This window comes from Hyaena hyaena, unplaced genomic scaffold, assembly GCF_003009895.1.
Source record: "Hyaena hyaena isolate Hyena2069 unplaced genomic scaffold, ASM300989v1 scaffold_16, whole genome shotgun sequence".
In the NCBI taxonomy this organism is placed as follows: domain Eukaryota; kingdom Metazoa; phylum Chordata; class Mammalia; order Carnivora; family Hyaenidae; genus Hyaena; species Hyaena hyaena.
Genome location: NW_024080650.1, coordinates 817,641 through 845,008, shown reverse-complemented (window position 1 = coordinate 845,008; position 27,368 = coordinate 817,641). Strand labels below are relative to the sequence as shown.

Below are 27,368 nucleotides of genomic sequence, written 5' to 3'. Positions count from 1 at the left end.
AGAACAGAAACAAGATCAATGGGCAAAAGACAGAAGATAGAGAGAAGCGGATTCCAGATAATATAAAGGAGAACCCGCAAGTAACTGGTGTCTGCAGAAAAGGAAGGAACTTCCTTTTTAGGTGAGTTTTCCACCCCTGGACATGTTCAAAGGGATGCCTGCATTAAGTGGAAGTTTCGAGCAGAAGACTTCCAGATCTCTTCAAACTCCAAGACGCTATGATGTGCCAGCAAGTTTAGAACTAACCCACCTGACGTGTCAGGTAATTCACTCTCACTTACCTCAATTTCCTTCAAATTAACACAAGGTTAACTTACTAAAACATAAAGATTTTGTGGCTCTCTTAAGTATTTGCCATATATTATATTTAAAAATTGACACATTTCAATTACCAAAAATGAGACTCACATTTAATTTTTCATCTCATTATTGGTTTAGTATCACATTAAGCAGTCTGGATTCAACTAGTCAATCTGCTGCTTCAACCAAATAAGCTCCATTCCCCTCCCAGTACAGCTGGTGTTTTCAGCAATTCTAAATCCATCTGGTCACACGTCGGCCATGGGAGGTACGCAGAGCCCTTCAAAAAGGCCTGGAGCCAGCAAGTGAAAGGTGCAGCAGCATCTACGCAGCCTCGGTGCCTCAGAGCCAGCTCTTCTTCCCACCTCCTTCACAAAGCCCACGAAAACAACTAAGTGAGCCACGGCTGCCCCAATGCTGCATATCGACTAAGAAAACCAGCACTTGGAATATGGGATACAAAGAAATGAAGTGAATCCAAGTTTCTATCTCAGTAAATTCATTCACAAGATTAAACTAGCCGTGGCCTCTCTCGTCATCTGCTGCCCTCTGCCAACCCTGCCCCCCACGCACAGATTATTCACATATAGGTCCAAACATACCACTGGAATGACACAAAAATGAAAACATTATCATAGCCCAGCAAGCCATTCTGAGTTTTGATTCGTGGTTAAATTCTATCATATGGCAAACTGTCAACCTCTCTGAGTTTGTATAAAACCAAAGACTGTTTTAATAGAAGATCCATTTATCTGCTAGTTACCATCACTGTAGTAACAGCCGCCACGATTTAGCAAATGCCCAGTATGTGCCAAATCCCGTGTCAGGAGAACCAGGGGCACAAAGATGAATAAAGCGGAGGCCAGGCACCTGTAGGCAAGGGGACGACAAAACGGCGCCTCCACTTTTCAGATGAAAGCATCAAGAGGCAGGCACTAGAAAACTTCAGCGTTTTCCTCACTGATAAAGTACAAGCTTACAATTTAAGATGACACTTCAAATAAGTAAGGTTGTCAACTTATACTACCAAATGTTCTCATAGGAAAACCATATTTACCACTGAATTTCAGCTAAGTTATTACTTTAAAAAGATGTCCTCTTTTCCCAATATCCAAGTATGTGAATTCTGTCGATTCTTCCCTCATGATGTCCCCCAAACATGTTGCAGGCTTGCTTTTCCTAATCCCAGGTCTTCATCTCATCTTGCAACATAACAATAGAAATTCTGAATGGTCAGGACATCCTAACATAATATTGGCGTTATAGCACTTATATAGTTCTAGGATTGACAAGGCTCAGAAGTTTAGAGGGTAAAATAATTAACACTCATAACAGCTGAAACAAAATGGGAAAAATTAAGAACGTGATTAGGCTGTTTGGCAAATCAAAAATCTTTAAAGCACAGAGTAACGAACAGGCAGAGTGGCCATTCTGGACAGCCCTTCTCCAGCGGCAGATGCATGAAGAGCTCTGTTAGTTTGGGCCAGGCATTTTTGAGCGATGCAATGAAATGGAGTACAGACTTCAGATTATTGAAAGACTACAGATTGATCTATATGAAGTTTCATAATCTTCCCATCTCTATTCCTCTACCTCATCCACCCTTGAAATCTGTCCTTACCACTCAGATACAACTGTGAGACCTGACAACCCAACATCGCAAACAACAGCAAACAGCAGAGGGCGGAAGACAGAAACTGCACATAACTTTTGCTGTCCCACGAGACAGCACCAAACACAGCATACTCCTGCATGCCAGTGAAACCACAACAACAAACCTGGCATCAGAAGGAATTCAAATCCACGTCAGATTTTTTTCTCTCTTTTTAAAAAAAATTTTTTTAATCTAACTTATTGTCAAGTTAGCTAACATACAGTATGTACAGTGTGCTCTTGGTTTTTGGGGGTAGATTCCCGTGGTTCATCGCTTACATACAACACCCAGTGCTCATCCGAAAAAGTGCTCTACTCAATATCCATCACTCATTTTCCCCTCTCCCCTGCCCCCCATTCAACTCTCAGTTTTCTTCTCAGTATTTAAGAGTCTCTTATGGTTTGCCTCCCTGTTTGAAACTATTTTTCCCCCTTTCCTTCCCCCATGGTCTTCTGTTAAATTTCTCAAGTTCCACATATGAGTGAAAACATATGATATCTGTCTTTCTCTGACTGACTTATTTCACTTAGTGTAGTATCTTCCAGTTCCATCCACGTTGTTGCAAATGACAAGACTTCATTCTTTCTCATTGCCAAATAGTATTCCTTTGTATATACATATCACATCTTCTTTATCCATTCATCAGTCAATGGACATTTGGGCTCTTCCCATAATTTGGCTATTGTTGAAAGTACTGCTATACATATTGGGGTCTATGTGCCCCTATGAATCAGCATTCCTGTATCCCTTGGATAAATTCCTAGTAGTGCTATTACTGGGTCATAGAGAGTACTTCTATTTTTAATTTTTTGAGGAACCTCCACACTGTTTTCCACAGTGGCTGCACCAGTTTGCATTCCCACCAACACTGCAAGAGTGTTCCTGTTTCTCCACATCCTCGCCAACATCTGTCATTTCCTGAGTTGTTCATTTTAGCCACTCTGACTGGTGTGAGGTGGTATCTCAATGTAGTTTTGATTTGTATTTCCCCATATCAATATTTTAAATATACATCAGGAAGTCCATATGTACAAAATTTTGTGAAAAAGTAATGGGCTGAGGGAATTCTGCAAATAACATATAAGTCCAACTCCACTACTTCATGTTTAACTTCACCTTCATTTTAAACACAAAAGAAAAGGAGCAAGTGCTTCTTCTTCTCCAGTTATTTACCTGTTGTGTAAGACTGCCGAATGGCCAAATCTGTTGACATCATGGTGAAGATCAGGTCTGGGAAGCACTGACCAGCGGTCACAAGCTAGGAGCAAGAAAAATGCATTTCAGAAGCAATCACTATTCATAATCAGTTTCGAACCGGCATCTTCTCTGGGAAGAAGACTGCAATAAGCACAACCTCATAAAATATCTCTCTCAGTTTTTCTTAATCACACCATTATTTCTGAGGTAAAATACAGCAGCAGCAAAACAACAGGGCATGAGAGGTAGGACAATATGACAACTCTAATTCACGAATGCATGCAACAGCCATGACACTCACATCACTCACTCTGCTGTCTACCACTTTACCCACTAGAATGTTTCTTAAACTTAATTCGACATTTTTCAAAACTTACATAAGCAAAATAGGTGGGTTCCATAATTATTTTCCACTCCATACTGATTTGCCGAAACTCAGTAGCTAAAACAGGAAAATACAGTGGAAAAGGAAAACTAAAAAAAAAAAAAATTTAAGTTCCAACTTTGGGGTGTCTGGGAGGCTCAGTTAGTTGAGCGTCTGACTTTGGCTCAGGTCATGGTCATGATTTCACAGTTCATGAGTTTGAGCCCCACGATGGGCTCGCTGCTGTCAGTGCAGAGCCTGCTTTAAGATCCTCTCTGTCCCCCGCTCTCTCTGTCCCTCCCCTGCTCACAGGCTTTCTCTATCAAATATAAATAAAACATTAAGAAAAAAACAGTTCGAACTTCATCTAATTTTTTTTTTAATGTTTTTTATTTATTTCTAGGAGAGAAAGAGATACAGCGTGAGCAGGAGAGGGTCAGAGAGAGAGGGAGTCACAGACTGAAACAGGCTCCAGGCTCCGAGCTGGCAGTCAGCACAGAGCCCGACGCGGGGCTCGAACCCACGAACCGCGAGATCATGACCCAAGCGAAAGTCGGACGCTTAACCGACTAAGCCACCCAGGCGCCCCTCATCTAATTTTTTTAAAAGTCCTTTTCTAGGTTCCCTAGACCTACCAATTTTTCTCTGTTCTGTCCCATGTCATTAACTTCTTTTCTGTACCTTGATCCAAACGGTGCTGCAGAACCCTACCAACCTCACCCACACCCCCTCGCAGAGACACTCAGACACGCACACTCTCTAAGCAACCGTTCTTCCACTTGATCCAGGCCTTTATTCAACCCTGACAACAGCTTTCACTTCCTTCTCCCCAGCCTAGACTCTGTGGTCTTCTTCTCACAGAGAACAGAGGCCACCAACTCTCATAGCTTCCTGTCCACCCACCTTGCTTCCCTCCCTAAAACCACAGGGTGGTGGGGACTCCTTCCTCTTGCCACCTGGCTTTTACCACAGCATTTAAATGTGCCGAAGGAGGCACTCAACTTACGTAAGCCTTCTCTTCCCTTCACAGAGAAGTGTGTTGTTGTTGTTTTTTCTTTTTTTTACTAAAACAGTTAACATTCATGGTGTATCTCTCACCTTACATCACTGCTATCTGGATTATTCCTCCTCCCTGTCTAGAGGCTAACAAAGGACATCTTTGTTGCTAAATCCAACAGGCTCTAGAGTCCTTGTTTTACTTAATTCCTCTGCAGCCATTGTTAACTGCTCCCTCACAGATCACCAATCTTGCCTCACTTTCCTCCTGCTTCTCTGACATGTTTTCACAGTCTCCACTCTCCTTCAGACTTCTTTATCCATCCATCCTCTGGCTGTCTGCTCATGCCTCATGACACATGTTCCCCAGAGGCTCGCCCCTGCCTAGGGCTTCCCACTGACCTCTATATGGCTTGGTCCCATAGTCATTTCCAGCTGAACATGCCCCTAAGCCCAATTACTCCCTTCCTCCCAACCCAGTCCCTCTCCTTTTACTTCTAGTCTTGGTAAAAAGCATCTTCTACCATGGCCACACCAGATACCCAGCAATAAGGTATAAGTGCTGTCTAACTTCACCCAGCTTATTTCCTCGGGACCCAGCCTGGATGGCCTCTCCTCAAGAAGGCTTCCCCTGACCATAACCCTAACTCAAGCGAGTACGCTTGAGTTAAGGAATGCCCGCAAATGCTCTCATGTATTCTTCTCAGAGCAAGTAACATCCTGAATTGCAACGATATTGTCTACTCAGTTCTATGCCTTCTCCACTATGAGGCTGAAAACTGTAATTTACTCATTTTACAATCTCCAAGCTTAGTGGCTGACACATACACGTCTGTTAAAAAAGAACATCCGAGGAGACAAGAGAACTTCTAGTATTTGTTTCACATGAACACATACTGCCCTCTTCTGGTCAAGTGTATTACCACAGCAAAATTTTTAAAAATTCCATGTCAAGAAGTATTATGGCAAGAATGTGTAAAGCCAGTTTTTAAGGAATGAGATAAAGCTATTGGTTAAACCAATTTAACACAATGCTGGTGGTCACAACTACATAACACTATCATATAAGTCATTCATTTGTAACACAGAGGCTAGTCACCCCAACCCATCCACAAAAATTAACATTCAACTAATTAATGGGAGTGACTTCACTTCATAGAACTCAAGAAAAATATTGAAAATTTAAATAAGAATATAAACAAGAACTTAATATAGAAGTAATACTTTTTAAAAGATGCGCAATATTTGTCACATGAATATAAAAAATACCATTTGGGGGGCACCTGCATGGCTCAGTTGGTTAAGCGTCCAACTTCAGGTCTGGTTATCATCTTGCAGTTTGTGAGTTCAAGCCCCATGTGGGGCTCACTTTTGATCCTCTGTCCCCCACCTCTCTCTCTGCCCTCCCTCCCACTCTCGCATGCTCGCTCTCTCAAAAATAAATAAATATTAAAAAAAAATTTTTTTAAGTGCCATTTGGGCCTCTTTCAAATGGCCTCACCATTTTAAACTAGAAATATTTTCAGTTTCTTTTAAAATGTTGTTGATAGGGCACCTGGATGGTTCAGTCGGTTGAGCGTCTGACTTCAGCTCAGGTCATGATCTCAAGGTTCATGGGTTAAAGCCCCATATCAGTCTCTGCATTGACAAGTGAAGCCTGGTTCAGGTTCTCTGTCTCCCTCTCTCTCTGCCCTTCCCTCATTAACACTCTCTCTCTCTCAAAAATAAACATACATACACACATAACTCCAAAAAATGTTGCTTATAGACAAAAAAATTCTTCAAAGCTAAAATGGGTTTGGGAAACTTACCAATGTCGTAAGCCATGAAATCTGAAGAGAAGCATTTGGCGCCATGGCTCATGGACGTGTCATTGTGTGTGTTTCCTCCAAACACCAGCATGGTTCCACTCACTATCACAGCTGTGTGCAAGTAACGGAAAAATCGGCTGTCCTTAAGAATGGTCCTTTTGAGTTTATTTAAAAATAATAAATACAAGGTTAGTTTTTTAGGATATTTATTGTCTATTTGCTAATGCAAACAAAACCATTTTCTTAACTCTAGAACCAAATGTGCAAATGCTTCTAGATTTTCCCCTATATATAAGTAACTTTCTCAACAATAAGTAAATCTGTAAATCTTAAAGGCCTATGAAAATCTTCACCTTAAAATGATCATACCTTACGACCCTATAATTCCAGTTCACATAAAATACAAGACAAAAGCTTGTGTACAATGCCTTATTAATAAGCTAAAAACTAGAGACCAGAACTTCCAACCGTTCAGGCTCAGTACACCTGAGTTTTTACACAGCCACTAAAAATGGCAGACATTTTAATGACTGACATAATATAAAATGGTGTCCATAGCATGGTCTCAAAATATGTAAGGAAATACAGAAGGAATGAAGAGAAACCATTGCTTTATATAATCACATTACTTCATAATTCAAATCTGCTTTGTATTTATTAAAATTAGCATATATTACATAGTTCAATTTACAGGAGTGGGAGGAAAGCTCTAATTTAGGTTCTGAGACCACCTCTGTTGGATGATTCCATGCAATTGCAGTAACTAACCCCAATGATGACACTTCGGTCATCAAGAAAAGGTTAAGAAATGGATAGATTCTACGTAATTACAACAATGTGCATAAACTCAGCTTTGTAGAACAATTTATTCCTCAGGATTCTGAAGAGCTAAAATGTTAGAGTGGTACTGAGTGTCTGAAAATTGGAAAACCAGTCAAAAAATATTAAGCATTTTCTAATCAATCTACTACAAAATTACAGAATAATGCAACCAAAATAAATACTAGCTACACTCTCACTTTCTGCTTCTTTCCCAATTTTCCTGTCTACAATGCTGAAGAGAATTATCTGCTAGGCCCGAAACCAAAAATATAACATAATATTTTCCTGACAATTGCCAGAATTCACAGCCTAGAGTAAAAGCTCAAGAAAAAGCACCCACCACATCTGGGTGTCCACCTCATATCTGTAGAGATCATCTGCAAGCCGGTATTTATTGGCGCTGAAAGCCTTGTAGCCCCCATGAACGTACAAGGCCCTGGTCCTGTGGTCATAGACGCTGCTATGGCCATAGCCCCCTTGGACAAGGGCACCCTGGGTATGTAATATACTCCACGTGTTCTTAGCTGGAAGGGGAAAACAGTTAAAGGCAAACGTTGCAGGCTCCTCCTCTCCAATACTTTAAATGACCAATTAGTTTACAACACAAGAGATTTCAGGAGACTTGATACATATAAATTTCTTTTATATTTTAATTTTTAAAGGAAGACCATCTAAAACTTATAACAAAACCATGAGGACAAACATCAACATGTTAAATGATCCGATGTTCTAACACACCATGCAGGAAAATAATTACATTAAATTTAAAAGATTCAGATTCCTCTCAGTTGAACAATTCATATCCCGTGACCTACAGTGACCAATACGCAGATGTACTTTATGGGCCTACTTTCTCAAACTATCAATTAATGGGCAGTACTCCTGCATCCACAACAGCAGACATAATAAAATTTAACCAATGGAAAAATTACACATTACATTAAGGGAAATCACAGTCCGTTAACCCAATCTCTAAAGGGTGGTCTAAATTTTTTTTCATCAGAATACTTGTAGTTCCAAACCATTTTTATATATTTACTTTCTTTTCAACACCCAAAGCATTTAGTGCCATCTTTGGCTGCTCACCAAACTGAAAGTAACAAATATATACTACATCGCAGCAGCTACACTCTGAATTTCATTAGTAATATAGCAACATTCACTGTATTTTCAAGATAAAGTACTGGGTCAGTGTTAGGTGGAATCTTGTTAAACAGAATAAAAAGGGTAAAGGTTTTAGATTTGCCATCAAAAAAGAATCACTAGAAAAAGCACACCTACCCAAGTCATATTCTTGTACATTGCTTATATATCCATAGAGAGGACAATGACCAAAGATGACCAGCATGACCACTCGGCCAGTTTTCAATGTGACGATGTGTGCCGAGTGCCCGACCACTGCATACTGCTCCTTTGCTTTAGGGGTCAACAACACCCATGATTCGTTATGAATATGAAACACTCTCAACTCATTGGTCACATTCCCTGTCAAATCGATTTTCCCTCCGTACATGTAAATTTTATCCTAGGGGAAAAAAATGTAAACAAAATTCTAAAAAACATCAAAAGGATCAAATCTGAGAAGGAAAAGGATAAGTTCAAAACCTCAATATTATTTTTAGCTTAAAAAGGGCTAGTGCAATACACCTTACAGTGAATTATTAGGAAAAGACTGGAGAAAGGAACAAGATAAAATGAAACAAAATATATTCCATATCTCTAACACTTCACCACTGTACTTGGACTTCCTCATATGAGATCTCTTATGGTATAAAATAGGTTGGAAAAATAAAGCTGAAAAGTTCCCTTATCCTACCATAAACCACAAAAACAAGGAAATGAAAGTGATTATTCAGTTATATTGCAAGGTGGCTATTCTTGGCTAAACCTGCTAATGAAAATAAAAGCTAATTTATACAGTATTAATTTTTAACCATTTAGTACTATAATCATAATACCCCAGTATAATGTGAGTCCATTAAAATCTCTCAGGTTAAAGTGGTTTCAACTTTAATTTCCACTTACAACATAGCCAATTAATTATATAGCCCCCCCCCCCCCAAACTGAAAGTCCCCCTGTCCCCGGACTGGAAACCAACACTGAAGTCAAAACTATAGACAGAAAGTAGAATGGTAGTTGCCAGGGGCTGGGAGCAGGGCGGGGGCGGGGGGCAAGGGGAGGAGGGGATGGGAAGTTACTGTTTAATAGGCATAGAGTTGCAGTTTTACAAGATGAAAAGAGTTACAGAGATGGACGGTGGTGATAACTGCACATTAGGAATGTATTTCATACCACTGCACTGTACACTTAAAAATGGTTAAGATGGTAAATTTCACATTATTTGTACATGACCACAATAAAAAAGATTAGAGACAAAAACCCAACATTATATAGCTCTTCAACCACATAATACAATAAAGTAAGCGTGGAAGACTTGAGTTTCTAGCTTAGTACAGAGCAGAGACATTTTACCTTGTATAATGCTAAAGAATGGCCATATCTAACAACCACATTGTTCACAGACCGGTTCAGGGCAAGCCACTCCCTAGAAGCAAGGTCATACCTACAAAACAAACATCATATTTTCACCCAAATGACAAAACAGAGTATCTTTTTTATTTGTGATACTTTTTTATTTGTGATATAATGCAGTTTGAAGATACTAATTAAATGTACCATGCATACAAGAAGGCACCTCTGCAAACAAACAAACCTAACATCTGCAGGGGGAGGGAGGAAGGGTGACATATCAGAGCTTGGGAAGCGGGGCTGGGCTGAACAGCCCTGAGATAAGGGGGAAAAAATCTACTAGAAGTTTCTGATGCTTCCTGAAAACCTCCTCTACACGCAGTCTAAATCATTTGCAAGTTGTATTATACTCAAGGGACACTTAACTGCCATAACTTTTCTTTCATTTAATCGTGAAATTGAAGACAGGTACTGAAAAGGAATGGTAATTAAGTAAAAGAAAATTCTCGACTTTTCCTTTACTTTATCTAATTGATTTTTTTAAGTTATATTTTCAAAGAAGCTAGATTATCATTTAGCACTTCAATTATACTATGGATTCATTTAAAGACTTTTAAAATACAAAGTAAACATCATTCCAGACATTTTTGATGCATAAATACAGACAGAAAAATACACTGACAATATATAGTTATACAAAGGGGGTCATACTATAGTTGATACTTTAAATACTATCAAATTGTATACAATTTAATAGAAAAAAAAGAAACCAATGCTATTGTTCTACTTTAAATAAATGTTTAGTTTCTGTTTCCTCGAATAATCCAAGTTTATTATGAAAAAATTATTATTATGTAAACAAGAAGATATAAGAATGTTTTACTGATACAGTAGTAAAAAAAGGAAATAAATGTCCATCAATAGAAAAATAGAATAATTGGGGCGCCTGGGTGGCATAGTCGGTTAAGCGTCCGACTTTCGCTTAGGTCATGATCTCGCAGTTCGAGCCCTGCGTCGGGCTCTGTGCTGACTGCCAGCTCAGAGCCTGGAGCCTGTTTCAGCCTGTGACTCCCTCTCTCTCTGACCCTCCCCTGCTCACGCTGTCTCTCTCTCTCTCCTAAAAATAAATAAAACATTAAAAAAAAATTTTTAAAAAGAAAAATAGAATAATTATGTCTATGTAATAAAATTATAGTCTGAAAAATAAATACACTCAACACATTTTCAACATAAACCTCAGAACAATCCTAAGCTATAAAATCAAACTGCAGAATATTATTTCTGTAATAACTAAGAACAGAAAATTTATTAATTCTAATAAATGTTCATATGTATCAAGAGTATAAAGATACATATGTGAACAAATGATACCACAAAATCGGGATACCGATTATCTTTGAGATGGGGTGGAACACGCAGAGATCTTTAATTATATTAGGAAGGCCTTATTTCCTAACCTAGGTGGTGTGTGCATTAGTATTCATTATTCTTTTCTAAACTTTTCCTTTTGTCTTAAGTATTTTACACATGATCTAAAATAAAATGTGTATTTACTGAATAATACACTAATACCAGCTATAACTATGCATTCTTTGAATATTCCACATTTTTAAAAACACATGAAAAATTATTTAGAGGTTGGATTCACTTTAGTTTTTAAGTTACATACAAAATTAGTTAATTTTAGATAGAATCCATTAACTTCCTGCTTTGAAAGTTGAAAACCTTAGCACTCCCATTTCTTCTCCCAATTTTTGTTATGTGATTTTTACACTGTCCCAGTTCATAATACTCACACTCCATTCTGTAATTGTGATCTTTAGTAGTTCTTTAGTACTGGATCTATATTTTAGCTGAAGCAATCTCTTCACCATCCTCTTTCCTAATTGGCTGGATTTTGCTGCTGAGTGGATTTTTTCTAGTGGAGCTCATATGTGCTCTTTTCCTTAAATTCTCTCATGGTTAAGAATACCTGCTTGGGGGGCACCTGAGTGGCTCAGTCAGGGTTGGGCGTCCGACTTCGGCTCAGGTCATCATCTCACTGTTCATGGGTTTGAGCCTCGCATTGGGCTCTGTGCTGACAGCTCAGAGCCTGGAGCCTGGTTCTGATTGTGTCTCCTACTCTCTCTACCCCTTCCTGCTCACACTCTGTCTCTCTTTCAAAAATAAATAAACATTAAAAAAAAAAAAAGAATACCTGCTTGCCAGCTTTACAGCTGAATGACATCTTAGCTGGGTATAATATCTTGGGCCATCCTTTCTTGCCTTTAGAACTTTGCAGATGCTGCTCCCTTGAAAAATACTGGTAGTCAATGTTGCTTTGGAGAAGCCCAAGGCTAGTCTGATTTTTTCCACCTTTCCTGTGGTTTGCTTTTCTGTTTGGAAGTCTGAGGAACTCTCATTCTAATTCTCTCTCCCTCTTCCTCTTTCTCCCTTCTTTCTCTCCCCCTCTCTATTTATTCTTTTTTAAAATCACACTATTGTATTTTACCTGGGTAGAAATAACCAAAATCCATCCAGGGTAATGTCTTTACAAAATGGACTGCATACCACTGTTAAGACTTTTGTGGAGTTCTGGTTGTGGGAGGTCTTTCCTGAGAACTGGCATGGCTTCTAAAAGTACTAATATACCTAATGTTCACGTCAGAGACCTGTCTCTGTAAGCTTGAAAGAGAGGAAAGAAACAGATGGAGCCCAAATCCCTAGATGATTTAATCTACTTCTCTTCAAGTGACACAGAGGGTGCTCAATCTGTATCTTATGCATTTTGCTCCTCATAGTCAACAACGAGTCAGCTCAGAGCCTGTCGGAGGTGCTGGCAGGTCCCAATAACCTGGCACAGATGAACAGGCCAAAGTTCTTGCATCATAGGCTGTGACTCTTTTCACAACCCAGAGAAGCAAACGCAAGGCAAGAACAATATTGATGCAATAAAACATAAGAAATTCCAAGCACTAAATAAATTCTTCTGGGAGCTCAGTCCAAGATAATGGAATACTGAACAACTAGTTCTAAGACCTGGACAAGCAGATAAGCAAAGACAAACTTTAGGAATTCAGAAACAGATGTCTTTCAGAGCTGCAGCCATCTCTCTCACAACACCCTTTTTGATGGCTGCTATCACAATGACAATCACAGCACAGGCCACAGGCTCCACCGCCCACAGGGTCCTGGATTCCAGTCACAGTGTCTGACCATCCAGAGACCAAGGCAAAGGTTCTGTGGAGGCTGAACATGACCCCAGCCAGAGGAGGCACAGAACTACCTGAGAGGCTTCCCGTCCAATAATTTGCCGTTTATCCTAAAAGTTCAATAACTTGATCAAATCAGGTCTTATTGAACAGCTATACAATTTTCCTGAAACCTCTTGTACTATTTCAATCCATTTGTCCTATTTGTTGGGTTCTTTTCTTCAGCGACAGCACTCATCTTTATATTGGATCTCCTGTCTTCCATGTGTCTTTGCTTTTCTAATTATTTCAGCCTGTATTCGTTGGAATGTCTATAAAGCTGTCAGTAATTCAATTTTCTTTCTAGGTTTTGCTGTATATAATTTATTTACATTTCCTTAGATGCATAATCTCCCATTTCATCTCATTGTTATTATTTTCCTTTCTCTCAGTTTGTTTTTCTAAATTCAAATCCTCATTAAGTTGATGTGCGGCATGTAGCAGTTGGAAGGAATTGCCTCATTTTTCCTCTCTGATCAGCTGACAGCACTTACAAGCTGTTTTCTTCCTCTTTATTTTTCTATCATAGAATATTTGTGTTAGCTACAATGTGATTTCTTTCATCTTGCTTGTGATTAGACATTGTCCTCCAGACATTTATAAAGTGTGGGTGATTTCTTAAATCTTTTTCTGGAATATCTAAGACAAGTTATCCTTCCATCCTAGCTTTATTGTGAGAACTGGTATTTTCTCTTCTATCCACTTTTCTGAAGTCTGAGGACATGCTGGGGCTCAGATGGAGGAGTATGCAGCCTATTAGAATAATCTACCCAGACTCTGCTCTCCTTTGAGATTTTAAGTCTCCTACCCCAGTGGTCAATGCATATCCCAAATTAAAAGAAGCCTGGACTTCTGGGCAGAGTGAGTCAGCCAACCAATTGATTTTCCCTCTTTTTACCCAATCCTCCCCAGCAACAATTTCTAATTTCTCCTACTCTTTAATTAAGAGGGTGAAACAACAATGATATTCATTCAGTTTGCTTCTTTCCAGATTTGGGGCTATTTGTGAGAACTCTCAGAACCTCACCCACATGGTGTCTGTGGGGCAGAAAAGGGAGTCAGTCTTACTGTTTCTGTGAATCTGTTTTAAAGTTTACTGGGGGCACCTGGGTGGCTCAGTCCATTAAGCGTCTGGCTCAGGACATGGTGAGTTCAAGCCTCACAATAGGTTCTGTGCTGATGGTGCAGAGCCTGCTGGGAATTCTCCCTCCCTCTTATCCCCCTCCCCTTGTGGTGTCTCTCTCTCAAAATAAATACACTTAAAAAAAAAAAAAAAACTTCCTGGACTAGGTATTTGGTTATCTGCTGCTCAATATCTTACTTTTTCTTTTAAAAAATTTATTTTATTAAAAAAAATTTTTTAATGTTTATTCATTTTTGAGAGAAAGGCAGAGAGAGAGGGAGACACAGAATCAGAAGCAGGCTCCAGGCTCTGAGCTGTCAGCACAGAGCTCGACGTGAGGTTCAAATTCACAAACCACAATATCATGACCTGAGCCAATGTCGAACACTTAACCAACTGAGCCACCCAGGAGCCACCCCCCCCCCCACCAAAATGTTTTTAAACTCTTTTTTGCTTAAGGGAAGAAAATCCAGTGATAAAATTTCAATTCGAAATCTTAACCCAGGAGACAAAGACCATTTGTTTTCCAAGAGGACTCTTAGGTGACATAAAATGGGAACTGCTTTTTAATGCAACTTAAAAGTTTTGGGTTAACAGTGTTCTGGGAAAAATAGTAGGCTCAATTGCTGAAATATGCTTATATACGAGTATAAATGATGATTAAGTTTATAATGTAAGTTCCAGAAACACTTCTTCTAAAAGGAGTCACTATATTTACTTTTCATGAGTTAGTTAAAATTTATTTGAAACTACATTAATATTTACATGAAACACATAAAGCTATAAAAATCATGTTCTGATCAAGTACAAGCAGAAAAAAATATTACAATCTAAAAAACAAATGTGGCACATGAGGTACATCAGTCAAATAAAAGCAAGAGGTGACATTAATATTTCTAGGAACAGATATTTGTGAAGTACGTAAAGAATCCATTTACTCTCCCATTCACCTGACAAATACTTATTTAAGCTCATTCTATGAGCAAAGCCCTGAGCTGAGTGAGCAAACAAGGGCTCTAACCTTGGAGAATGTATAACGGAAAAGGCAAAACCTGAGAAACACAACAACGGGGACATATAACATTAAAAATGATGAAGACCACTCTAGAAGAAATCAGAATTATGAAAAGGAACAGGGAGAGCCTGTCTGAACTGGATGATCATCAGGGAAGACCTCTTGCGGGGCAGTTAACTGAGACCTAAAGGGTGAGAAGAAAACAGTCCTGGGATACAACAGCAAGAAGAATCTGGAGTGAGGGAGGGGTGGCACAAAGGCCATTAAAAGAAGGATACACACAGAGAGTTTTAGGTAAACACAGAAGGCTGGTGAGGCAGGAAAGGAACAAGTTGAGTCTGGGAAGGTAAGTGGTGGTCAGATCAAGTAGGCCCATTAGGTCTAATGGGAAAACCCACCGATAGGTTTTAAGGTAGTAAACGATATGATCTGTATTATATTAAAAAACCATCCCAGTTGGTATTTAAAAAATGGATTAAGAGGAATGCATGAAAACAGACAGACTTGCTAGGAATCTACTGATAAAGCCTATGTGAGAGATAGCAGCAGGCTGGTCACAGAGAGGAAAGAGGGAATATAACATGTATTTGGTGGGCTTCATAGGAGATTAAGATATGAGGACATGAAGGAGAGTAAGTATCAGAATCATTCCCGGATGCTTTGCTTTGAGAGAGGATGATGCCAAATACAAGGATAAAAATCACATCAATGGTAGAATACTCAACTCTCACAGTATCTAGTATCAGCAGAAGGGACAATCACTTTCACACTTTTAATTTTACCTTACTTCTCAGGGCACTGGCACTAGAAACAGTAAAAAATAGAGTGAGGACAGATTTTAAAAGCAGAGCTAACAAGATCTGCTGACATACAGTAGCAGACAGAAACTGGGGTGGTGGTCTTCATGATCTTGGCTTCTTGGTATTTATGCCCATCATGCCCATGTATAATACCTTACCCTCTCCTCACATGTGGGCAGGATCTATGACTTGCTTCTAACCAATGGTACATGGCAAAAATGATGACATGTCATCTCCATGACATCTGTCTCACCAGCAGACTCAGTCTAGAGAGACTCCCTGTGACTTAATGAAGCAAGGAGCCACACTAGGAAAGTCAAAGTGATAAGGAACTGTGGGAGGCCTCTAGGAGTTGAGGGCAGCTGGCAAGAAGCTAGGGCTATAACCACAAGGAAATGGATTCTGCCAACAGCCCTAATGAAGTTGAAAGTGAACTTTCCCCTAGCTGCACCTCTAGATAAGAACAAAGGCTAGGTGACACTATGATTGTGGGGCACTCAGTTAAGCCATGCCCAGACTCCTGACCAGCAGAAACTATGAGGTAATAAATGTGTGCTGTTCTAAGCTGCTAAATTTATAGTTCTTTGTTATGCAGCAAGAGATAACTATATATATATACTGATATGGGATATGAAAAAACAAGAAGTTAAGAATGGCTCCAAAATTTGGGGGTTAGGCAAATAGAAGTATGAAGTGGTCATTAACTGAGATAGAGTCATCTGGGACAAGAGCTGACCAGGAGGAAGATCAGTTCTGGACACATACTGTTTAAGATGCCTCTGAGATAGCCAAAAGATTGAGATGTCAAATAATGAGGTGGAGATAAGGGTTCAGGTGAAAAGGTTAGGATGCAGACATAAATTTGGGGGTCACCAACATAAAGGCCGAGATATTACATGCAATCACCAGGAGAGTGAACATACGCTCTCACGGAAGAGGACCACGAGCTGAGCCCTGGGGCACGTCGTCATTCAGAAGTCAGTGCGTTGAAGAGGCTGAGAAGGAATAAGTAGTTGGAACAAATATCAGGAGATTGTAGAGCCCCGGAAGTCAAAGGAAGAAAATGTTTAAAAGAGGAGGGATGGACTAGTTTTATCAAATGTTGGTGACAGATTAAGTAAGAGGAGGACTAAAACAGAAAATTTAAAATTCAGCTCCTTGGTCCCATTAGCCACGTTTCAAGCACTCAATAACCACACAGGGCTAGTGACATGACAGCGCTCCACCAGACAGTGCTGATGCAGAGAAACAGAAGACAGAATAAACGAGCATAGATGTGCATAATGGCTACATGTGGTAGTGGGAGTTCGTGGAAATTCTCTTCATATAAACTTTACCTTTCAAAATAGAAACAGGGAGCAAGGCCACTAGCTGAGAATGAAAACAGGAGACAATGTGGTAGAGATTTGAAAAATGAAAAGAAATATGATGCCTGAGCAGGAGAATGAGAAAGACTGGGGCAAAACCAATGGACTGTGAACCCCTGTGGGAGTCCAGGATTGCTGGAGTTCGCCCAACTTCTTGCATGTACATGCATGTCTTCTGCCAAATTTGGGCAATTATCAGCCATTATTTCTTCAAATACTTTTTCAGACATTCTCACTTGGTCTTCTCCCTCCAGGACTCCCCCACTGACAGAAATTTAAGATTTTTTTGTTATAGTCCACAGGTCTCTTGAGTTTCTGTTCGTTTTTAAAATATTCTATAGTCTCTCTGGTTCAGACTGAAGGATTTCTGTTGTTCTACCTTCAAGTTCACGGACTCTTTCCTTTGTCCTCTCCATTCTGGTGTTGACGCTGTCCACTGAGATTTTTGTTTTGGTTACTCTATTTTTCAGTTCTAAAATTTCCATCTTATTCTTCCTTTTTTCTTCGATTTTTTTGGTGAGACCCTATTATTCATTTGTTTCAAGAGTGTCTATAATTGTACACTGAAGCATTTTTATAAAGGCTGCTTTAAAATCCTGTCAGATAATTCTATTATCAATGTCATCCTGCTGTCAGCATCTCAATTGCTTTTTTTCTTTTCATTTGAGTTGAGATTTTCCTGGCTCTGTGCATGAGAAATGATTTTCAATTGAATCTGAACATTTTGGGTATCATGCCATGAGCCTCTGGATCTTATTTAAATCTACTGTTACAGCAGGTCTCCTCTGTCCCCCGAGTGGGTAAGAGGGAAGGCCAACTCATTACTGCTGTTATTGCCAGGCTCCCCACAAGGTCTCCACTGACATCACACGGGTTGGGAAGGCCTCATTCTTGCCGGGTAGAGAAGAAAGTCCCAGCTCCTTACTTGGCCTTCTCTAACAATGGCAGTGGGGTGGGGGTGGGGGGGTGGCAGCACCTCACCACACCCTGGCAAGAACGGAAATCTAGACTCTACATTCAGACTTCGCTGACAGGGATGAGGGTGGGGCCACGGTTCTTTCTGTGGTGTTTGGCTGCAGTAGGGTAGTTATTTGTGTCTGAAAGTTTTCTGTCTTGCTATCTTGCTACGCTAACCTCTTCCTAGTCATTAGGCTAGAGAGAACAGGTGGGGTTTTTCTTGGGACTTTTCCAGCTCGTGCCTACTGGCATTTCCAGATTGCTTTTTCCAACATCAAATCTGGGATATATGAGACAAAAAGAAAACCCCTGGAATCTACCATTACGTCATTCCTTGGGTCCTGAGGTCCCTAGCCAGACTGCCTTCTCTCTCCTTTTCACAGTTTTCTCGTGTTTGTTTTATACATAGTGTCCAGGGTTTTTAACTGTACTTACCTTCATTCGTTTGTGATTTTTAATAATTTCCTTTTTCATATTCTATTACTAAAGGAGTTTCTATTGTGCTCTGTGTTCCTCCTAGGCTCATCTTCAATTCTGAGATTATTTTAAAATTCTTTCCTAACTTCTATCAACTCATTCCTGGATTCTTCTACTTCTGATTCTACTGTTCTTTCATGTCTTGCATCATTTTCTTACTGTATTTTAGCTTGTGTGGGAATAGTAAGTTTCCATTTCCATCAGTTTCGTGAGTGTATTTTTCTAGTACGCTTTCAAGTACAAAGGGGGGTTATTCTACCCACTGATCTCTTTGTTCTGTTACTTTACCTTTTATTTTTCTATGTCATTAATAAATTCATACTGTTTTTCTGTTGCTCAATTTTAAGTAAAACTAGTTTTTTCCTGAGCTTGTACAGGAGAGGCCTGGGTTAGGACTGTCTTCCTAATTTCTCAGCTCTCCAGCTCACTCTTCTGTTGCTAACAATGTAGTGTTCAAACACATGGCAGCTTACTTGCTGAATGATCCTGGCTCTGTTCCCTTCCCTGACTGTTATCTGGACACCCTTTTCCTTTTTCTCTACTGTCACTGTCCTGTTCAATATGAATTCTATTCCCAACGGTTTCTCCTCAGTGTGGAACTTTCTCCTGCAACGAGATCCTGTCTAGTTCATTTTGAGAGCTAATAAGGCATACACGGTTCTAGCCCCTTCAGATCCTACTACAGATCCCTTGTGCTTCCCCAGTGCTAGAATTACGTAAATCTTTCCAGTTCCAGCTGCTGGTCTCAAAGCAGCTTCTTCTAGGTATCCTGGAACCTGTCAGTCAGTCCTTTGCTCCCCTTGGCTTATTCCGGCAAAGATGGCAATACCACTCAGGTCCTAGACCTGGCCCTAGGTTAGCTCCACCCATCTGTGTAGACACCTTCTGACCAAGCTTTGTTTTGTTTCTAATGTGTTTTTTTCCATTTTGCTATCCTAGTTGTCTGTGTGCTTTAATGACTACTTGGGGGATTCAGAAACTATGCCACTGCTGCCATATAGTTCCAGAATCCCTTAAAGAACAGATGCTGGTTTTTGATAATCTTCATTAATAAAAAATGCCTAGAAAAAATTTCCAGGGCACAAAATCAGCATAAGTAGGTGTTCATAAATTTCTCCCCAAAGTCAATCTTCATAACTAACTTCCTAACTCCACTGTGATAATATATATTCTCCTTTCAAGATGAACAGCATGGGACCATTAGACCTTGAACACTGGGTCAAGTATTAGACAATGGCATAAATTCCTCTAGAAAACTATAAATTCAAACCAGGTGACCTACAGATGTGCTCATGAAAATAAGAGGTAAAATAACCCCCAATTTTTATAGAGCCCCCTATGTGTACCTGAGGCAAATTATGAGAGGTGGTATCTAGAAAAGATGAATTATTGCTTATGGTAAAAACGCATTCTTTGTGACTCCCAACTTCAAAAACATATTCTGGAATTCCACTACCAAAATATTAACAGGGATTTTCTAGGTAATCGAATTACTGATGATTTCTTTTCTTTTTATCTCCACTTTATAAACTTTTGAAATGGAAAACTAGTCAGCTTCTTGCAAAAAAGTTTAAAACAACTTACGCTAGAACCATGTTGTAATCTGAGTGGTTGAACATATATCCTCCAACAATCCACATTATATTTCCATTGACCACAGCTTTGTGAGAGGCTCTGGGGAGCTTCAGGTTAGAATATTCCTCTCGAGTCCAAAATGACTGGTTAGCTGGTACAGGAACTGAACATCCGGGACCTAAAATAGAATAAGTTAGCTTCACAAAATGCAGCTTTAAAATGACTGCATTTCAAGTTTTAATCATAGAAATGTAACAATATCTAAAGAATACTTAGCTTTCCTTTAGCATCTAAATATCAAAGTCCTTTCAATTCACTCAAAGCTGGTGACCAAGAGTCATCGCCAGTAAAATTCAAAACCACACACTTTTCTAATTATGACCTGACCATATCCAGGTTAGGATTTTTTTAGTAACGAAATACTTGCTTAAGCAGCTCTCAGAGGAAAGACCGGATAGGAATTATTAATTCAAATGAAAAACTTTCAGGCTAAAAATGTAAAGACTAGTCCCGGGAGTAATAAAAGAAACTATCCATTTCCTGGAAAATCAAGAAACTCCACTGTTAGGGGGTGTGGCTCCTGCTTCGAGTTGTGCACAGCGGGAGGTGCTCAAATACTTCAATTACTTAACTCTTTGATGGCGGCCAAGGCCAAACCGCACAAAGCATTTAAACAAGCACATTTCCTTTCAAAATAAAAGTGCTCTGAAGAAAGGGTAAACGTATAAAGAAAATTACTAAATTAGTAACAGCTGTTATCACATATCCCTGAAAGACTTTGCTAAAATTTTTTTAATAATCTCTATCTGAAGAGAATACCACTCGCTGACTGTTTTAGGGTTCTGTTATAGAACAGACTCCAATTGTGTGGAGTTTACTATAAGTTTCTGAGAGATCCCATTATTGATAGTTCTTGTCCTACCTCCCAGCTTGGTTCCCTGCTATGTGTTCTTAAGGCTGAGACCAAGCTCTCCAACTTTCAAGAATGAACTGCAAAGAATATCAACCCCCTCCACAATTCTAAAGAGACCACCACCGCACATCTGTGAAATGCAAAGATTGGTAAGAATCTGAATAGACACAAAAACGTAAATGCGGTACATGGAATACATGCAAGGAATAAAGTCAACGTAGAACGTAACGAACTAGGAAGGTGTGGTAAACCGGAAGAAAAGCAAAAATAGAAGTTCCTACCCTGCCAGTCTGGGAAGCAGGAGCATCCTCTGACGTCACTTGAATTGCAAATGCCCCGATCAGGGTAACCACAGTCATGTATACAGTGAGGAATGTCGCACGCTTCACCCTTCCAGTTTTCAGAACATTCACATTGGACTGTGTTGCTGCTATTACTGATCTTACATTCTCCTCGGCCTGAGCAATTATTCGGACACATGTCAAAACTATAAAAACAGTGGGGGAAATTAAATCAACACAAAGCAACACTTCAGTTAATTTAGCAGAACTCCTGCCTACACAAGGTTTAAAACTACCTATATCGCTGGCTCTCCAGTTTCATTTGCGAGCATAACTTACCTTTCAGCCTAAGTGGGGTCACTCAACACTGCATGACTAGGGCGTATCAACCCTGCTGGATTCCCATAAGAGACAAGTTAAAAAACTTATGTAGGGAGAAGAAATTCTTACAAAATATCCAGGCTTAGCTTCTCAAGGGTGGGATGACTATGCTGTTTTTGGTGGCCCCAACAGTGATGAGCATTAGGAAATGAGCTTGCAAGTTTGGAGGAAGAGGATGAAACAAACTGCTAAGAATACCCTATACATCCTCATGGTACATATACCTCTGGGTAGTCTCTGAAAGCTCAGAGAATTTAAGATTATTGCTGGGATTGGTGTATTTAAAATTCCTCAGTACGTTTACCTACTCATGTCAGATGGAAGAAAAGAGAGGATCAGTTTCACTCAGTAATAACAGGACTTTAAGATAACTGTGTTGACAGCACTCTGAAACAGAATTCAGATTTTAAAGAAGGGGGCAATAACTGAACTATCAAGATACTTTTAAGAGCATAAATTTCTTCTAAGGCCTATATAGAAAACTAAAAAGAAATTTTGCACCAAAGCATGTCAGAAAATCAGGAATCAGCTATGAAAAACAAGCTAATTAGGGGCACCTGGGTGACTCAGTGGGGTAAGCATCCGACTCTTGGTTTCAGCTCAGGTCATGATCTCATAGTTCCTGAGTTTGAGCCCTGCGTTGAGCTCTGTGCTGTCAGTGTGGAGCCTGCTTGGGATTCTCTCACTCTGGCTCTCCCCTGCTTGTACTCTCTCTCTCTCAAAATAAATAAACTTTTAAAAAGCTAATTAATGTTCACACCTACAAATATCAGTTTATTATATATTTGTAATAAAATTCAATAAATATTTTTATACAGTATTTTAATAGTCCATATATAATTATAATGGAAGATATGTGTATGCCTACTTTTCAAACTCCAGTAAGCCGAATAAGTACACCAAGTATTTGGTTAAAAAAGCTAAATGACATTCTTGTAGGCCTCTAGAAAGAGGTGCCTACTGTCTCTCTGTAATCATACAAACACAGAAGTGAAGCTTCAGTTTCATCTTTATCAAGAAAAAGGCCTTTGGGGCACTTGGGTGGCTCAGCTAGTTGAATATCTAACTCTTGGTTTCAGCTCCGGTCGTGTCATGGGCTCGGGTCCCCACATCAGGTTCCACACTCACAGTGCAGAGCCTGCTTGGGATTCTCTCTCTCTCCCTCTCTTTCTGCCCTCCCCTGTTCACACTCTAAATAAATAGATAGACAGACAGACAGACAGACAGGTAGACAGATAGACAGGTAGGTAGGTACATAGATAGATAAACAAATAGAGAAACAAATAGACAGATAAATACACAGATAGATACTTTTTTAAATTTTCTAAAAGAAAAAGGCCTCTGCAAGGCAACAGTTTATAAAAAATAAAGTTTAAATTTCAGATTGGACTTATGGTGAAATGGCTACAACAATCACATTTTGTTTTTATAAAAGGCCTAAAATAAAACTGTAGTAAAATCACTGCCATGGTGGTGTGAGCACCCCTATGCCTTACACCAAAATTATGTCAAATTAGAATTTCCTATTGATACACTTACTAACCGTATACAAGGGAATGGCACATACCCAGAATCTATGTTGCTGAAATGATGAAGAGAAGGGAGTAACCCCTTAGTGCCTTTTGAACTACAGGAGGGAAAATATAACAGCCTCCCTTATACCTCAACTTCCCCACTCCGGTACCCTCAGGCAGAGGTTTATCTCATGTGCCAAAAATTAATTGTGAGCACTCTTTAAAGTTACATAAAATCTCAGGGCGCCTGGGTGGCTCAGTTGGTTGAGTGTCCAACTCTTGGTTTTGGCTCAGATCATGATCTCACAGTTCCTGGGTTCAAGCCCTGCATCAGGCTCCACACTGACAGCATGGAGCCTGGTTGGGATTCCCTCTCCCTCTCTCTCTGCCCCTCCTCCACTTGTTCTTGCACTCACTTTCTCTCTCAGGATAAGTAAATAAACTTTAAAATTAAATAAATAGGAGCGCCGGCGTGTCTCAGTCAGGTAAGCGTCTGACTCTTGATCTCAGCTCAGGTCATGGTCTCAAGGTTCGTGAGTTCAAGCCTCACATCAGGCTCTGTGCTAATGGAGCGTAGCCTGCTTGAGATTCTCTCTCTCTTCTCTCTGCTCCTCACCTGCTTGTGCTCTCATTCTCTAAATAAATAAATACAGTTACATAAAATCTCAAAACACAAACCTCATTTTTTAATCTCTGAAAAGTGAAAGTGGCAGGTAACAGTGTATCAAAACATCGCTTGTATGTCTAAACTGGAATAATGAGAAAAATTGGTTTAATTATCTGTGCTTACAAGTTGACTCAGAAATAAAATGAAATGTCAGTTTGTGTGAAAATAAAATATAACTATTTTTTTCTTCTTCTAAAAGACAATGGGGGAACACCTAAATAGCTGTGGGTAACCAGTCTCAAGGGTCCCCAGCTACAGTCAGCCCAAAGCTAGGATTCAGGGCAATCTGAGGACACCTGGAAAAAGAATAACAATGTTTTATGTATGTGTTTCTAGGCATTCTTCTGGGAATAAAGAAGAACCATTTTATTTGGTTTTTCAAAGGGTCTGGAACCCCTAAACTGGTTTAGGACTCCTTTTTAAAGAACAGAGATCTTGAAACCAAGAAGCTAATAAAATTTAGGATAACCTCAACCTTCCTTCACTTAACAAAAAAGTAAGAATTCTGCTCTCCAGGAGAGATCAAGGCTTCCCTTACCCCAATCAGGCTAAGAATAACATGCGTTTCTTGGTCACAGAGCTAGAAGAGCCCTCCAGTGATGGAGTGAAGGGTTTCTAATGTCAAGGGGTGCTTGAACCGCTCCCCCCTCCAGGGGTGCTCCCTCCCCGGAGTTTCTCTTCTCCCTCAAGGCTGCTATTATGAAGGGCCTTACTAGAGCGAAGACTGTCTAAGAACCTACAGGGAACCCAGAACGGGGCCTAGTTGAATGGCAAGAGCAATGCTACTTAGAGTGTGGGCCATGGGCAGAGAGCAGCAGCAGCATTACCCAGGAGCTTATCAGAAATTTGGATTCTTGGGCCCCAGCTCTGTTGAACTACGGTTTCTGGGTAGGGTCCAGTAATCTGCATCTTAACAAGCCCTTCAGGAGATCTCAGTGCATGTGAAGTTTGAAAAGCCCTGCCCTAGGGGGTGCCACGCTGGCTCAGTCAGAAGAACATCTGACTCTTGATCTGGGGTTGTGAGTTTGAGCCCCACTCTGGGTGTAGAGATTACTTAAGTAGATAAAAACTTAGAAAAAGAAAAGAAAAGCTCTGGCCTAAACCTCTCCCACCACTTTAGAGCTGAATGTCCCACTCAATGCCATGGCATTCTAACCTTCCTCTGTGAACTGTGCCCCCACAGGGCCCCGGACCCTGCCCTCCTCAGTCAGGATCACCTAGGGCCCCCTCTGCTTACCCAGTCTCATAGCTGTCAGTTCCCTCCTTGAAACTTTCTTTTCTGAGCTTCTGTAATAAACAGCTCACTGGCATTCCTCTGTCTCTTAGCTGCCTCTACTGCCCCTCTCCTTACTGTGCACTCGGCCCCATAAGCCAGTGAGTCACTGCCCACGTGCCAGTGACTCCCAGATGATATCCCCAGCTCTGGCAGCTCTTCTGGGCCCTAGATCTGAATAGCAATGTCTTGCTTACACATCTCACTTGTACACAACCAGACTCATCAGTCTTTCCCCTCAACCTAGCCTTTATGCCTAAGTCACTAAAAATCACCTTGCTAGTAATGTGATAAGCTGCCCGGGCAGCCAAGTCACAAAGCCCGGGCACCTGAAAAGCTAAATCACCATATCAGACAAGGTAGAGCTGGCTCTTAATAGGCCTGCAAGAATCTGGAGACCCTGAGAAAACAGGGTGCAGCAGAATCCTGCATAACAGTTATAACATGGAGCTTACTGCCTCTGCCAGGAGTTGGCAAACTTATTCTATAAAACGCCAAACAGTATCTTAAGCTCCGTGGGCCACAGAAGCTCTTCAGCACAAACCCCTTGCTTAGGGTGCTTTATGAATTTAACTACTTATGAAAACAATCATTTCTTAAGAGGGGAAAAAAAGAAAAGCCAAAAGTTAGCCTCTTTCCTATCATAACAAATTCCCAAAGCTGCCTAAGTCTGTTGTCTACATTTCTTTTGTAACCTCAAGGAAGTTCTCATCAATGGGCCAACCTCTGAGTACATGAAAACGAGTAACATTTGTTAAATCACACTCAGCAAAAAACTCCAATGTTTTTATCCATTAGCAAAAAAATGCCCCTTTCTTCCAAGAGAAGCTCAAAAGCAGTTAGAGCTGGGTTGAAACTGTGGTCCCACCACTCTGATAATGTATTTTACCATTTCCCACTAGTTTCCTCAATTACAGAACAAGTGAACAAATACTGCCCATACCTCAGGAGTTTTTAAATGAACTTTAAATGAGAAAATCCATGCAAACTGCTTAGTGCAATGCCTGGCACACTGGCAGCCCTCAACTATGTTAGTCATTATTATTGTTAAAACAAAGAGTATAGTCCCTTAATAAAATCACGAAGATTAGACATAAATATCTTACTTGTAAGTGATATTAAATCCAGTCAAATTATAAGCAGCATCACTAAAAAAATGCAGCAGGGCATAACCTGATGTGGCAACAACCTCAGGGACAGTCTCGTTGCCATCTCTCTCGGGAACAATGAGGCCGCTGAAATGGAAACACATGTCATATAAAGGGGAAGCATACTCAACAGGCACGTCATATGGCGGCATACAAATTCAAAACTGGAATTCATCCTTATAACTAAAAAACAAAAAACAAAAACACTTCCAGGAAGAGGGGCAAATTCGTGTGAAAACACATAAGTGCTACCCTATTAGTTTTGGGTCCAGTTCTTAATCCTCTGAGGGACAAGTCTGAATCTTTCCTAGGCTCACTCGCCTTTATCCCGGGTTATATTTCTAATGAGATTTGAAATCAATGGCCCTATTCTTTTTTATGTATGCAAAACTGTTTATAATGGTTCTTTGAAAGACTGAGTAAACCTTCAAAATCACAGAAACTAACAAACTTTCTGAGTTGATGAATGCCAAATATATACTACTGAAAAGTATGAAAAGTAAAAATATAAATAAACTTGCTAAACACCCACAATCTGAAAACTATTAGTATTCTGATGTACTTTCTTTGCCTAACTGATCCCCTTATCACAGCTTATATTCTATTTTACAAGTAATACAGCATAAGCATTTCCTCTCTCATTTGGATTCCAGCACACAATAGTATTTGCTGTGTGTCTGGAGAGTGTTAAAAATTACCAAGTCAAAAAAATTTATCAAGTCAAAGGGTCTAAACGATGGCTTTAAGGCTCTTAATCCATATGCTTTCCAGAAGCCATATACCAATTTGAAATCTCCTCAATCAAGAATGAAAAGGTCTGTCCTACCTCACCTGCCAAGAGAAAGAAGTACCAGGCCTATTTTAGCCTTGCTAATCTGATAAGTGGAAAGTGATTTTTTTATACTATGGTTTTGAGTTTCTTTCATATTCCTGAGGTTAATCATTCTTCCTATGTTTACTTACCTTCTGCATTTCTCCATATGCTCACATCTTTTGCCCAATTATCAATTCACTATCACCACCACCAGCACCT

General features: G+C 39.9%; 1 protein-coding gene across 1 annotated transcript in view; it reads right to left on the bottom strand.

Moving 5' to 3' along the window:
• Nucleotides 1-27,368, bottom strand: part of ATRN (attractin) — a 204,332-nt gene that overhangs the window by 87,290 nt on the left and 89,674 nt on the right. The window contains exons 9-16 of the mRNA XM_039224093.1: nt 26,294-26,422; nt 21,353-21,558; nt 20,168-20,336; nt 9,618-9,708; nt 8,426-8,669; nt 7,485-7,668; nt 6,323-6,477; nt 3,128-3,212 (exon numbers count right to left, since the gene is read on the bottom strand). Coding sequence (XP_039080024.1) covers nt 3,128-3,212; nt 6,323-6,477; nt 7,485-7,668; nt 8,426-8,669; nt 9,618-9,708; nt 20,168-20,336; nt 21,353-21,558; nt 26,294-26,422 — 1,263 coding nt within the window. The remainder of the gene's footprint in view (nt 1-3,127; nt 3,213-6,322; nt 6,478-7,484; nt 7,669-8,425; nt 8,670-9,617; nt 9,709-20,167; nt 20,337-21,352; nt 21,559-26,293; nt 26,423-27,368) is intronic.